Below are 13,323 nucleotides of genomic sequence, written 5' to 3' on the forward strand. Positions count from 1 at the left end.
TTAAGGGAAAATCTCCGGTTTTGGGGAGCGAACACAGCAGGCAGTAGGTTCAGCTTGGGAAGGAGTCTTGCAGGCCCCAGGTTGCAGGCTGGAGGCCTGGCAGAACGCTCAGCTGTCTGCGCGGCATCTCCTCCTGGCCACTTGCTGCCGGCCCTGCCTTGGGTCCTGCTCTCTGTGTGCGCCCCAGACCCTGGGGTTTCAAGACAGAATGCCAGCCCATTTGCTTCTCCACAAGGAGCTGGGGATGCCTGTGTGGCCTCACTCTGAGTTTCTTTCTGAGGCTGGCGTTTCTTCCTGATGAAGTTCCCTCTTCTCTCGTCTTTCTCTGTCTTGAGCCACCCCTGCCCTGTTTGCTGCAGGAGTTTGTATTGAGAGATGATGTGGACAAGTTTGGGTCCCGCTCATTGGAGCCGAGAGGACGTGGATTTGTGTTCAGGCATTCACACTTTGGGTGAGAGGCGGGAGAGGCTTGCGCTCAGGATGCGGGGCCCGTAGGTCCAGGCCTAGGCCCCTCAAAAATGACGGAACTATGCTGGGTTATGTTCTTCGAGCGCTTGCTGTGACTCTTCCGTGTGATGTGCAAACTTGAGAAGACGGGAGTGGTCCAGAGAGGGAGTGAGGGCCAGGCCAGACCCTCTTCCAGCTCCTGAGGGAAGGGGGCAGCACCAGATGACAGAGAAGCAGGATGGGGTTCCTTTTGCAAATGAGCCAAGACATTCCCATGAGGCCGGGCCAGGCGATGGTGATGGGCCTCTGTTCCCTGAGTTCTGTGAAATGCAAAAGCCCCATAGGCCACCAGAAAAATAATCCGAGTCCCCTTGAATGTGTCCAGTGCAGGGTAGAACGTACATGCCGATGGGAGAATGGAGGGAGGCCCCTTGGGGCGACAAGACGCTGGAGTCTGTGGTGGGTAGGAGCTGCTTGGCAGAGGATCGGGGCTGGGAACACCTGAGATGTTAGCTGGCGGTGGAAGGCAGCGTGGGGTGTGTCCGTTCACAGCCCAGCTGGAATCTCTCAGCTTCCGGAGCCTCTTTCGACAGAGGCCTCTGAGTCTGTGTCCTGAGTTTCCCTGATGGGCGTCAAGCTGGAGGACGAGACTGGTGAGGAGGGGAAGGACACTGGCAGTTCAGAGAGCCCGCTGGCTCTCCCCCAGCCCTGCCCGGTCTGGGCACCGCTGCTTCCAACGGAACTGAGAACAGAACTGCGGACTCGGGGACGGCGGTCTCTTGCCCTCAGAGTTTCGAGTGTCTTCCTCCTTTTCTTATTTTCCACTTAGTTTTTTGCTTGCTTTTTAAAATCTTCCTCTCTGTCCTTTGGACTTTCTATTTACTTTTTTCCCCAAGTGTCTTTTTCTTTGTCTCGCTTCCTGTCACTGCTTTCCTCTGTGTCTTGACTGCATTGCTGTTTTTCTCCCTGGGCCCTTGAGTGTGTCAGTTTCCCTCTGTTCTGGGGTGCTTTCTCGTTTTTTTCAGGCTTACTCTCCTTGCTGACCTCTCCTTTTGCGTGGAGATGGACAGAGGTTGTCGGAGGCCACTGAGTTCCCTTGGCAACATCACTGAAGCTGATGCTGATGGTCGGTACGTGATGTTTGCAGAGGGCAGGTGGGGGGTCAGGGACAGCGAGAGATGAGGTCCTTGGAAGTCACAGGGTCTTTGGGACAGCGAGGAGCTCGGTCCCTTCCTTGAGAAGTCTCTGCCTGAACCATGGCAGCCGTTCTGGGGGCTTCTGTGTTGGCCCTGCTGCAGGGATGGATGTCCCAGGGCTGTCGCTGGTGAGCGACTTCAAGAAAGTTGGGTTTCCTCAGGCCTCAGCCCTGTTTGGAGAAACACGTCTCCCAGTTTTTACCCCAGTATGAATGGAATTTTGTTTCCTGCTCTTTCTGTAATTGCAAAACCCCAGCCCAGATATTTCATGTCCAAATATCATGCTTGTGGATGCAAGGGGGTGTTCTTTCTAATGAGTCCTGTGAATCTTTCCCACGGATCTGCATGTGTCGTGAAGTCTGGAGTAACCAGGTCTACCCTGAGACCCCATTGAGTTGGATGGTCCTCACAGGAGACTTGTTTCAAGAAGTTGTCATTTACTGAGTGTTTATTGGATATCAGGCACCGCATTGTACAGCCTCCCCCTTTCACAGATGAGGCTCAGAGAGGGGTAAGCAACATGCCCAAGGTTATTGAGCACATAAATGGCAGGAATGGGTCTCAAACCTTGACAAGTCTGATACTAAAGGTCTTGCCCTTAACTATCGTTGTCTTCCTGATCTTTTATCACAGAGGCTTTCAAGGCTTTTTGACTTCAACCCATAATAAGAAATTCATTTTACATGTTCACATGCTATACGGCCACATCTACATGTTTATTAAACTCCTCACGAAACAACGTACGCCCGTGGATAAGAGGCATTCTGACATTTGCTATCCCATCTTGTCCATTTCATTCTATTCATGAAACATTTATGTCGGTTGGGAGTCGCTGAGATAATTTGCTGGCCCACTAATGAGCTGTGACCAGCACTGGAGAGATGCTACATGTAAAACAAACACACTTGTCAGTGGTGTGCGTGTGAAAGTATTCGGGACTGTTTTAATGTCGGGGTGTGTGAAGGGACACACAGGGCAGCATGCAGACTGGAAAGCATTCTGTAAGGACTGGGGACACAGAACCCTGAAGGAGACTGGCCGGCGGAGAGCGTGAGCTGTTCACTAAGCTAATTATAGTTTGTGCTTCTCAGACTAGCAACTCTTCCCTCTTGCGGGGGGCGTTGTCACCTCCAGGGTATCTGCCCTGAAGTCCTGATAATCATTCTGGGGTTTTAATAAAAGGCTGAAAAAAATGTTGTGAGCTTTCAACAGCCTTTAACAGGCTCACCTGCTTAAAAATCTAACACAGGGTCCTGAATTTGGGATGTTGAAAGGGACCCTTGAGGTGCCAAGAGAGACTTGGAGCCTTTCTCCAACATTCCTGCTGGTGATCATCCAGCCTCTGGCTCCCTCCACTGCCTGGCTGAGCCCCTGGCCCCTGATGGACATGGGTTAAGACAATGGGAACCGACTTTGTAAGGAAGCATGTTCCGCCATTAGCCTGCTTTAAACACAATGATCATTGACTGAGCCCAAATCCAATTATGTGTTAGTTGAGCACCAACTGTTCTCTCACTTCCACTCTCTCACTGTTTGGTTCGTTCACTGATTCATGCTTCCAACAGCATATACTGATTATGAGTATACACGACACTGAGATCATGACCTGAGCCGAAGTTGGACACTTAACCGACTGAGCCACCCAGGCGCCCCTGCCCCAAGCCATTTCTTTTTGAGGCTTATTATCTGTAGCTTCTCTAGTTTTTCGTATATTCTAGTTTTTCAGATCTCTGAGCCACTGAGCCTGAGAAACCCTTTAGTGTATCAGAGACCTTCTTAGAGTCACTGAGCATCCAGGGTAATGGGAATAGAATACATTTATTTTAAAGGTTTTAAATGGAATATTGAACTGAATTTCTTTGGCAGGCTTTTGTATGCAAATGACACTGGTGAGCATTATATTTTACCCCCAAAGTAGGAGATTTCATGAATATGAAAAGACTTTCAGTATAAGGAAGGAGGAGTTTACTCCCTCCAAATTTGACTACAGCTCTAAAATTCTCTTTATTAATGCAAAGTTCTTTTGTCATTTTGCCTTTGGGACACTGTTACCAAACCTTGGGGGAAATATCAAGTTCCAAAAACATGGCGGACACGAGTACTTGCTGGGTCCGGAGTGAGTGTTTGGTCCGTATGAAAACGACCAGGAAGACTTACAGATGGAGGTTGTTTAATGATTTGTGATAACTCAGTCTCCTGCCGTAAAACATATCCAAACTTTTAACTTTTCCTGAAGAAGCTTCTGTAGGGAACAAGCATTTGCTAATTTATCATTTAAATAAGGAAAATATTATCAGACACTGCTTGAAAAGTTCACCTTTTAAAACATTTTTATTATGCCATATAAAAACATAGAAAGATGACTGTGATAAAAACCAATGAATATATTACCAAGGTTAAGAAATAAAACAGTTGAGTGATCTTTCATTTATGACTAAATTAATTTACTAAGCATTAAACTTTTGGATTATTCCACTCAAGGTATTTCATCAGGAAGAAGGCCAGTAGGGACATTATCAGTTTTCCTAATGCAAAGGAGCTAATGCTTAGATTTTTTTTTTCTCTACATTTTCTTCCTTTTGGAACTTGTAAAGATCTTATACTGTCCTCCTCTTTCAGCTTATAAATGCACTGACAATGATATTGCATACTGCAAATCCACACATCTTATTTACTGGAGTGAAAGAGTGGAGGACACTTCTGTATCGGAGATCAACGATAACACGGTGTTATCATTTACAGATAATTATAGAAGATTTTATTATTATTTATTTAACCTGATCTTTAGGGATTCTAGTTCCTTATCGATTTATCATATTTGTTTTAATCACAGCAGAGAAAACACCCAATATTGAATAACTTTGATTTATAAGATTTCTTAGCAACATATTGTGCTATGTATACTATGTAGATACTAAATGAATATGTGGACATTTTCTGTGTGCTACATCAGAGTTCAGTAGTATTCTTTCTTAGAGATATTTAAAAATACGAAGTCAATCATCTTAAATATATTACCATTAACACCCAGTATCTACTACTGCCATCAACATTTGCACAGAGTTTGGCTAATGTTAGGTACATGGTAGTGTTTTCTCATACATCAGTCTCAGAGAACTGTCGCCCGTAGTGTCAGGATGCAAACAGTTACTCATTTTTGTGGTGTTATTTTAGTTCAGTTTAACAAAGATATTACTGAGCACCTACAACATGCTGGGCACTAAGCCAGACACATTGCTGAGCCACTTGTGAGTGCTGTGCTTGATGAGTCTAGTCAGAGAATCACTCTTTACCCAGAATGAATGATTTTGCATTTAAACACTCTACAGTCAGTCGTTACTGAATACAATCTGTAAAGGCACAGACTGATGTTTTAAGTAGAAAGGATGCTTGAGACAGAACATAACGACGAAACCTAAAGGGAGTATGATTTTGGTGTGTGGTTGGTAGGATCACTATAGTGTAATGTGACTTAAACCTTGGATCAATCTATACTTACTTCAGTTTTTTAAGTGTAAGTGATGTCTTCTTTCTTATGACTGTACTGTTTAGATTTACATATTAAAAAATGGATCAAGGGTGCCTGGGTGGCTCAGCTGGTTAAGCGTCTGACTCTTGATTTCAGCTCAAGTCATGATCTCATGGTTCGTGGGATCCAGCCCCGTGTCGGGTTTGGTGCTAACAGTGCAGAACCTGCTTGAGATTCTCTCTCTTTCTGCCCCTCCCCTGCTTATGCATGTTCTCTCTCAAAAATAATTTATTTTAAAAAGAAAAAAAATGGATCATAAAGATACTAGTAACACATATGTATGTGTGTGTGTGTATATGCATATTTATACATATATGTACAAAAACACACATATATACACATATGTATATATGTATATATGTGTACATATGTGTGGGTACATATGTATGCATGTAAATGTGTATTTTATTATTGGGATTAGGAATTCTTTTCCCTTTGTGGAATTTCTTGTAAAGAATTCAATATTTAAGAGAACTGGAGTATTTCTTCCCTCACCACAATAATACCATCATATTCTATTAAGTGAGCTGTCACAAGTCATAATGCTCATTTAAAAGCATTTATTAAATAAACCAGGTAGGGGCGCCTGGGTGGCTCAGTGAGTTAAGCTTCTGACTTTGGCTCAGGTCCTGATCTCGTGGTTTGTGGGTTTGAGCCCCGTGTTGGGCTCTGTGCTGACAGCTCGGAGCCTGGAGCCTGCTTCAGATTCTGTGCCTCCTTCTCTCACTCTGTCCCTTTCCCGCTCATGTTCTGTCTGACTGTCTATCTCTCTCTCTCTCAAAAATAAATAAATATGTTAAAAAATGAAATAAGCTAGGTAAGGATGTGGTTTCCCTTCGTTCTCTGGGGTTTGTATAACATTGTGGGAGGAACACAAACACTCAGCTACATACCGTAATGTCTGTGTCCAGCGATTTGGGAGGACTGTGGATACTGCGGTTTCTGCAGGGGCAGATTTGCTTTCTGCTTCTTCTTGACATTATCATCTAGCCAGCTGTCTTGGGTAACTTGAACGTGCCATCCCCATCTCTGCCTACTTTAAGCCTCACGCACCTAAAAGAGATAGTGTTTTGAATCCGAGTTCTCTAATTTTCCCTCCTTTCCCAAGAAAGTTATGAGTCTGAGGAAAGCAGGTTTAAGGAAGGAGAGGGAGAGGATGATGAGCATTTCTTTCTGACGCCGGCCTTGTGCATTCTTACGAGAAGGTGCAGTAAGTCCCTGGCGTGCAGCAGGAAATAGAGTAGTTGGGAATAGGGAAATAGGATTAATTTCTGTGTCATAATTTTGTAGCGTGGTTTCGCTTTTTAACAAAGTATCTCAACTTCCCGGAATAAGCCAGAACCAACTTGAAATACATGTAATAAGATAGAAACACTTTGTCAAGGAAACAGAATTCCTAAAAACCATCTACCACTTGGAATTACTAACCCCGCTCCCCACACCCCAGTCCCCCTTAGACTGGGCGGCCAAAATGGATACTTAGGCGCCGCATGGGCCTGTGCAGGTCTCCTTGCTTGTAAATTAATTTTGTTAAATGCTACAGTGCTTCAAGGAGAGTATAGAGTGCACCGAGCTCGCTGCACTTACCCCGGTCTGAGGTCTGGTTGTGGAGCTGTACTTACCTGAGAGTCAGTGCATCTTCAGGTTGTGAGGAGACGATTGTAACACATGAGAAGAGCAGAGCAAACCACGGGGAATGAGCACGTCTAACATTCAGCGTTAACAACCAGACAAAAGTTAAAGCGATGTGGACACATGTTTTTGGTTTACACAACTACTATTGTGTTGTGTGCTTCTTAGTAACAATGGTAAGCAGCAGTGGACATAACCAATATAGAAAAATGGCTTTTGAGACCCTTGTGGAGACCCTCGATCCAGAGAGAGGCCAAATCTTTTCTTTCTGGTGCAGGGGCCTGGATGAGGGAGGGCTCTGCTAACGATTCCGGGACCAGGACTGAGATGTCAGGTCTCACCAGACTTAAAGAGCAGCTCTCTGGGTGCCTGGGTGGCTCAGTCGACTGAGCGTCTGACTCTTGATTTCGGCTCAGGTCATGATCTCACAGTTCATGGGATCAAGCCACACGTCAGGCTCTGCACTGTCGCAGAGCCTGCTTCAGATTCTCTCTCTACCTCTCTTTCTGCCCCTCTCCTGCTCTCTGGCTTGCACATGCTGTCTCTCTCTCTCTCTCTCTTCTCTCTGCCCCTCCCCCTGCTTGCAAGTACACACACTCTCTCTCAAACTAAAGACATAAACATTTAAAAAAAGAAGAAGAAAGAGCAGCTCTCTTATGCACCCAAGTTGCCCCACTGCACTCAAGAGCTAATGTTGAGGGAAGTGAAAATAAGGCTGACAAGAGGTGGTGAGAGGGAAGAGCTGGGGCAGCTCAGTGGCCGGGAACCCACCAGTGCTCCTTCCTGATCTGCTTCTGCAGGGCTGCTCTCCCAGGAGGGTGCTGAGGGGTGTGATGCAAAGGAAGGCTCCCTATCCAAGCATTTCTGCGGGCACCCCATAAACAGGGAGTGTACTTGCTTAGTCAGAAAATACCATTGAAGGCACAGAGGAGGAGTATCAATTAGTCACTTCTAGGTGTGAATTAATGCCCTTATTTGCTTTTTCTGGACTCCGACCTAGATGGGGTAAAGCACAGGACACCATAACAGAGGATGTGATCAAAACTATATTAAGTGGCTTTAGGCAACCAGGTGGAAAAGGAGAGCAATGGGCCCCCAGGAGATGGAGGAAAAAGGCATTGGGTCAAGAGGGACCAGAGGGGTCAGGAAAATGTGATAAGGGAATAAGGAAAAGAAGGTGGCAGGAGAGTAATAGAAAGAGTGTGGGTGTGACCTGTGGGCCTTGACTCATGCTTTGCAAAGTCAAAGGGCATGCAAGGCTTTTGTGATGGGCTTTGTGAACTCCACTGGCAAAGGAATCTACAGCAGTCAAACTTATACATGAGACAGACAGAGGCTTCAGACGTCAGTTTCTTCATTTATACACAATAGGAGCTACACATTTCTGAGCAGTGAGCCACCAACAAGGTCTTCCTTCAAATGGGGGATGTTGTGTGTAATGCTACTGATGCACACGTGACAAATCTGTCCTGCGAAGCCTCTTTGCTTCTTGGTATTCTGTGGTCTGTTGTTTCTTGTCGACAGCCTAGTCCTGCTCTCAGCATTTCCTTTATTCTTACTTGATCACAGAACACCCATTTCACTAATCCACTCTAATAAGTATATATATATTTTTCCATCTGAGAAACAATGTAGCTTAATTAAGGCTATCATGGATCAAAGAAACTTTGGGGCCTATTTTTTGCTGGGGGGGGGATGGTGATTAGACTTGTTTTTTGACATTCTAGGCTTTAGGGCAGAGTCAAAGCTGTGTATTTATGAAGCCATAGTCTCCTGACCTCATCCAATTTTAACCACAATAAAGCATTTATATATGGTACCATATCTGTTACTGGCCCTTTTTAAGTCACTAAGGAGAGACACATGGATAAGACTTTACTCTTCAGAAATCCCATGGTACAAAATGAGTTTGGTTTTACGTGCCCTAATCTACACTGTATCCTATGCTTTCTCTCTTACTGTAGGACACACATAGCTCATCACCAAGAAAAACTGCACAGGAGAATCAGTGTATTTCACGATCTGCATAAACTTTTTAATGTAATTTAAGAAAACTACGAGCGCTAAACATGATAGTTCAAAGAGAACAGAAATTCAGAATGTAAGGTGTTACTAAAGTTCCAAAAAGGCATCGCTCTCAGGTGTCTCACTAGAATACGGTCTGATGTCCCGAATTAACATACGTTGTATTTCATGGGGCTGTGGTAGGGAGGATTACAAATGAATCCCGTGGTCTGTTGACAAAGGGCGTCCTGATGGCCTGTTCTGAGAATCTGGTTCTGAATGAATAAGCTACCACACTGCAAATGGTCCGTGAAATACAGAACCCCACTCAGAGAAAAGCCCAGCAGAAGTCCTTCAGCGCTCCCTTCAGTAAGCTCTACGGCACTCATATGACCCCCACGCCATGCTCCCGTCTTCTTTGGTCCACGAAGAGGGGTCCTGAAGGGAAGGGGCGTCTACCCCCTCCTCTGGGGCGAGGGGCACCACCTTGTGCGGTAGATCATTGGACATGGTCATGAAAGGGGTGAAGGGATACGGGGGTGGGGTGGGGTACCCCGGCACATGATACAGATCCTCTAGTGCATGCAGGGAGTAGGACTGAGCCCCAGCTAGGGGGGCCCCCCAGCTGGAGCTCCTGTGCTGAGTGCTGGTCCCAGACTCCAGCTGCGAGAGACATCCTGTGCTGGGCGGCAAGGTCTGCGGGGTATCGGCGGGCACGGGGTCTGCCTGGCTGAGACCATCGGGCACCGTTTGCTCCCATGAGTCCCTCTGAGGAGAACGGAAAGGTCACTGGGGTTAGTCATCAGATGATACTCCGACGTGGACACATTTCCTCACCGACACTGGCTGTGGTCACACCATGGCTTCCAGAGGGGACTCGGTGTCCCCTCTCTGCTGTTCCAGCTTCCTTACCAGGCACCTGTTCCCTCTGGTGTCTAATACCAGCGGTGAGAGTTTTCGTTCCTTTCTTACTCTAGAATTAGATTCTCTATATTTATTACAATTCCTTTCCCCAGAAAACACCACTAAAGGAGTGAAAGGAGGGAATAAAAGAAACATTTATACAGCATTTTACCCATTACGACGTACTATGTCTTGCATTCTTTTTTTTTTTTTTTAAATTTTTTTTTTTCAACATTTATTTATTTTTGGGACAGAGAGAGACAGAGCATGAACAGGGGAGGGGCAGAGAGAGCGGGAGACACAGAATCGGAAACAGGCTCCAGGCTCTGAGCCATGAGCCCAGAGCCTGATGCGGGGCTCGAACTCACGGACCGCGAGATCGTGACCTGGCTGAAGTCGGACGCTTAACCGACTGCGCCACCCAGGCGCCCCTTTTTTTTTTTTTTAAATTTTTTTTTTCAACATTTATTTATTTTTGGGACAGAGAGAGACAGAGCATGAACAGGGGAGGGGCAGAGAGAGAGAGGGAGACACAGAATCGGAAACAGGCTCCAGGCTCTGAGCCATCAGCCCAGAGCCTGATGCGGGGCTCGAACTCACGGACCGTGAGATCGTGACCTGGCTGAAGTCGGACGCTTAACCGACTGCGCCACCCAGGCGCCCCCTTTTTTTTTTTTAAATTTTTTTTTTCAACATTTATTTATTTTTGGGACAGAGAGAGACAGAGCATGAACAGGGGAGGGGCAGAGAGAGAGAGGGAGACACAGAATCGGAAACAGGCTCCAGGCTCTGAGCCATCAGCCCAGAGCCTGACGAGTCTTGCATTCTTTTTAAGCTTCACCCTACCCGGGGTCCTGGAATGCCGTCTCCACAGTGGGGACGCCAGCGCCGGCCGCTCCTGGGAGGAGTACATCTCTAAACTACATGCTGGGCTTTTGCCCTCAGAGAGCCAAGAGGTAGGACTTCCATAGGCTTAGAGCTGGAAAGACTTGGGTTCACTTCATGGCCGTGCCACTGACTAACTTTCTCACTCTGAGTACCTCACTTTGTTCATCTGTAAAATGGGGCTTTAAGAATTGTATCCTGAGTCGTTGCAAGTATTAAAGGAACAGAGGCACACAGGAGTTCCTGGCTGGAGGAGGTAACTCCATAAGGTGAATTCACCCCCTTTTGTCTAAAATCCCGTCTTTAGAGATTCATTCCTTTGTAGTTGAAGGCTTTACAGTATTCTGTAAGTTGGGTGTTGGTATTCTTCAGATCTTTAGGAACTCACCACTTTTGTTAGGATTGAGGAAGAACAAGATTCTATAGGGTACGAAATATTGTGGGAGAGGGCGCAGGGGGACTGGGAGGTTAGGAGACACCTTGGTGGCCTGCCCTGGCAGATTACAGCCTAGTCTCGTGGGAGATGTCACTTCAGTGAGCTTTCCTTGTGTGCTGCGGGAACGATGGGGGAGCGTCTGGCAAAATGAGTTGAGTCCTAACAAAATGGATATAAACTTGCCTTAGAGTTGTCCCCTCCCAAGACCCTAGACAGACAGACCTTGCGGGGGTCGTGGTCTGCGTGGATTTTGAGGAAGGGCCCCTCTCGGAGTGTATCCTGGGAGAACAGCCTCAGAGGTGTGCCGGGCAAGCCGGACCCGACTTCCACCTGGTTACCAAGCGCAATGACCGGCCAGACCTCACCTTACTCCCTAAATGGGAGACCCCTGCATACTCACAAGCACGAAGTGCGTGGGGTCCCCAGGGAAGGGTGGAGGCAGGAGCGGCGGCAGGGGCGAGGCGCTGAACAGAGAGCCGGTGCTGGGGGTCAGGCCCGGCGGGGGCCGGTGGTCTGCGTAGGGCTCCGGGAAGTAGGAATCCAGGAGGGCCGGGTGGCTCTGCCCTGCGGGGGACTCACAGGGAAAGGGCTTCGCCGGTGAGGTGCAGACGTCGTTTGCAAACTGTTTCGTGTTGTGGAAATCCGAGTCAGAGAGGAAAGATCTTCTGACACCATAGTAACCTGACGTTACCGGTGAACCTGTTGCCAAAGGAAAAACAAACTGGCAACAATCTCTCCATGGGAAGTCCAGGCAAATCTGTTGCAGCTGAGACCCTCCACGTGGGAAACGGTCTTTTTTTTTTTTTTTTTAATTCAAATTTTCATTTAAATTCTAGCTAGTTAACATACCAGTGCAAAATTGGTGTCGGTAGAATTCAGTGATTCATCACTTACATACAACACCCAGTGCTCATCATAAGTGCCTTCCATTTTTTTTTTTTAAGTTTATTTGTTTTAAGAAAGGGAGCGCCATCTGGGAAGGGACCGAGAGAGGGGGAGAGAGAGAATCCCAGGCAGGCTCTTTGCTGTCAGGACAGAGCCCACTGTGGGGCTCAATCTCACAAACCTTGAGATCATGACCTGAGCCGAAATCAAGAGTCAGACACTTCATCAGCTAGGCCACCAGGGTGCCCCAGAAGTACCCTCCGTAATGCCCATCACCCATCTAGCCCATCTCCCGCCCACCTCCCTCCATCAACCCTCAGTTTGTTCTCTAACGTTAAGAGTCTCTCGTGGTTTGTGTTCCTTTCTTTCCTTCCCCCCCCTCCAAGATGTTCATCTCTCTTGGGGAAACCATCTTTCTAACATGGGCTGAACACCAAAGCAAACATTTAAATAGAGAAATGTCTTGAAAAGCATTAAATATTGCTGCATTGCCCCTTCTAACTGGTCGAGCCCAAATAACTAATATGTTTAAAATTCATTCCGCCTTTGGAGAGGAGCTCATTGGAGACGGTGCCGTAACTTCTCATTCGCTCACTCCAAGTGCATTTACTGTGCACTTTCTGTGTTCCAGTCACTGTGCTGGGAAAAGTTTGGGCTTAAGGAGACAAGGAAAGGAATCCCTTGACGTTTACATTATATGAAATGAAGCTTTTTTTTTTTTTTTTTTTACAGCTTCTGAGCTCTGTCCCCATAGACTCAAGACTGCTAACAACAGGCTGCTTCTGGGTGTGTTATCGGAGATGCAGTATCTTTAGATAAGGTGATAGGATAACCCCACCCCCAAATCAGAGGTAGGCTGTATGCTGCTTCCACCTCTTTGTATACTGACCTTTTATCAGATGTCTTATACCTAGCAGGCATCAAGAAATGGCTTGCTTGCTTTGGGATGCTAGAGCTTCTCTGCAACCATGTCAGAAAGAGGACTGCCAAAAAATGTGTTTGCTGGCTTTGACGAGTCTGGTGTTATTTGCTGCCCTCTTGTGTCCATGCCGAGTCCCTGACTCAGCTCACCTGGGCCCTGGGCGAGTTTGGGAAGGGAATACCTCCCACAGAAAGCTTCCCTTAGTGAAACCAGGGGAACCAGATGAACCTGAGAAGAGTCTCATTTACGGCAGGGCCAGTGAAATTGTCCCATAAGGAAAACGAGGTGTTCGCTAAAGACTTTCAGACCCAGTGGCTCCACTGTAGCAGGAAACACATTAGCATTTAGAACATGTTCCGGGAGGTAGACGCAAGCTCTGTACAAGTGATGGTTTAATTATTCCAGCTGGTGGTGGATGTGGTCTAATTAGCTAAGATCTGCGCCCTGAGGTCACAAAAGGGCTGAGCTTGTCTTTCTTCCCTTC

At 46.7% G+C, this 13,323-nt stretch overlaps 1 protein-coding gene across 5 annotated transcripts in view; it reads right to left on the reverse strand.

The window, feature by feature from the left end:
* Positions 1-8,813: 8,813 nt before the first annotated feature.
* Positions 8,814-13,323, reverse strand: part of POU2AF2 (POU class 2 homeobox associating factor 2) — a 494,391-nt gene continuing 489,881 nt past the window's right edge. For all 5 annotated transcript variants that reach the window (XM_086679169.1, XM_086679170.1, XM_086679168.1 and 2 more), the window contains 2 exons: positions 11,433-11,731; positions 8,814-9,576 (listed from right to left, as the gene is read on the reverse strand). In XM_086679169.1, coding sequence (XP_086535295.1) covers positions 9,175-9,576; positions 11,433-11,731 — 701 coding nt within the window. In that variant the 3' untranslated portion in view covers positions 8,814-9,174. The remainder of the gene's footprint in view (positions 9,577-11,432; positions 11,732-13,323) is intronic.

This window comes from Puma concolor, chromosome D1 (genome assembly GCF_028749965.1).
Source record: "Puma concolor isolate L17-30 chromosome D1, mPumCon1.1.hap2, whole genome shotgun sequence".
Taxonomy (NCBI): domain Eukaryota; kingdom Metazoa; phylum Chordata; class Mammalia; order Carnivora; family Felidae; genus Puma; species Puma concolor.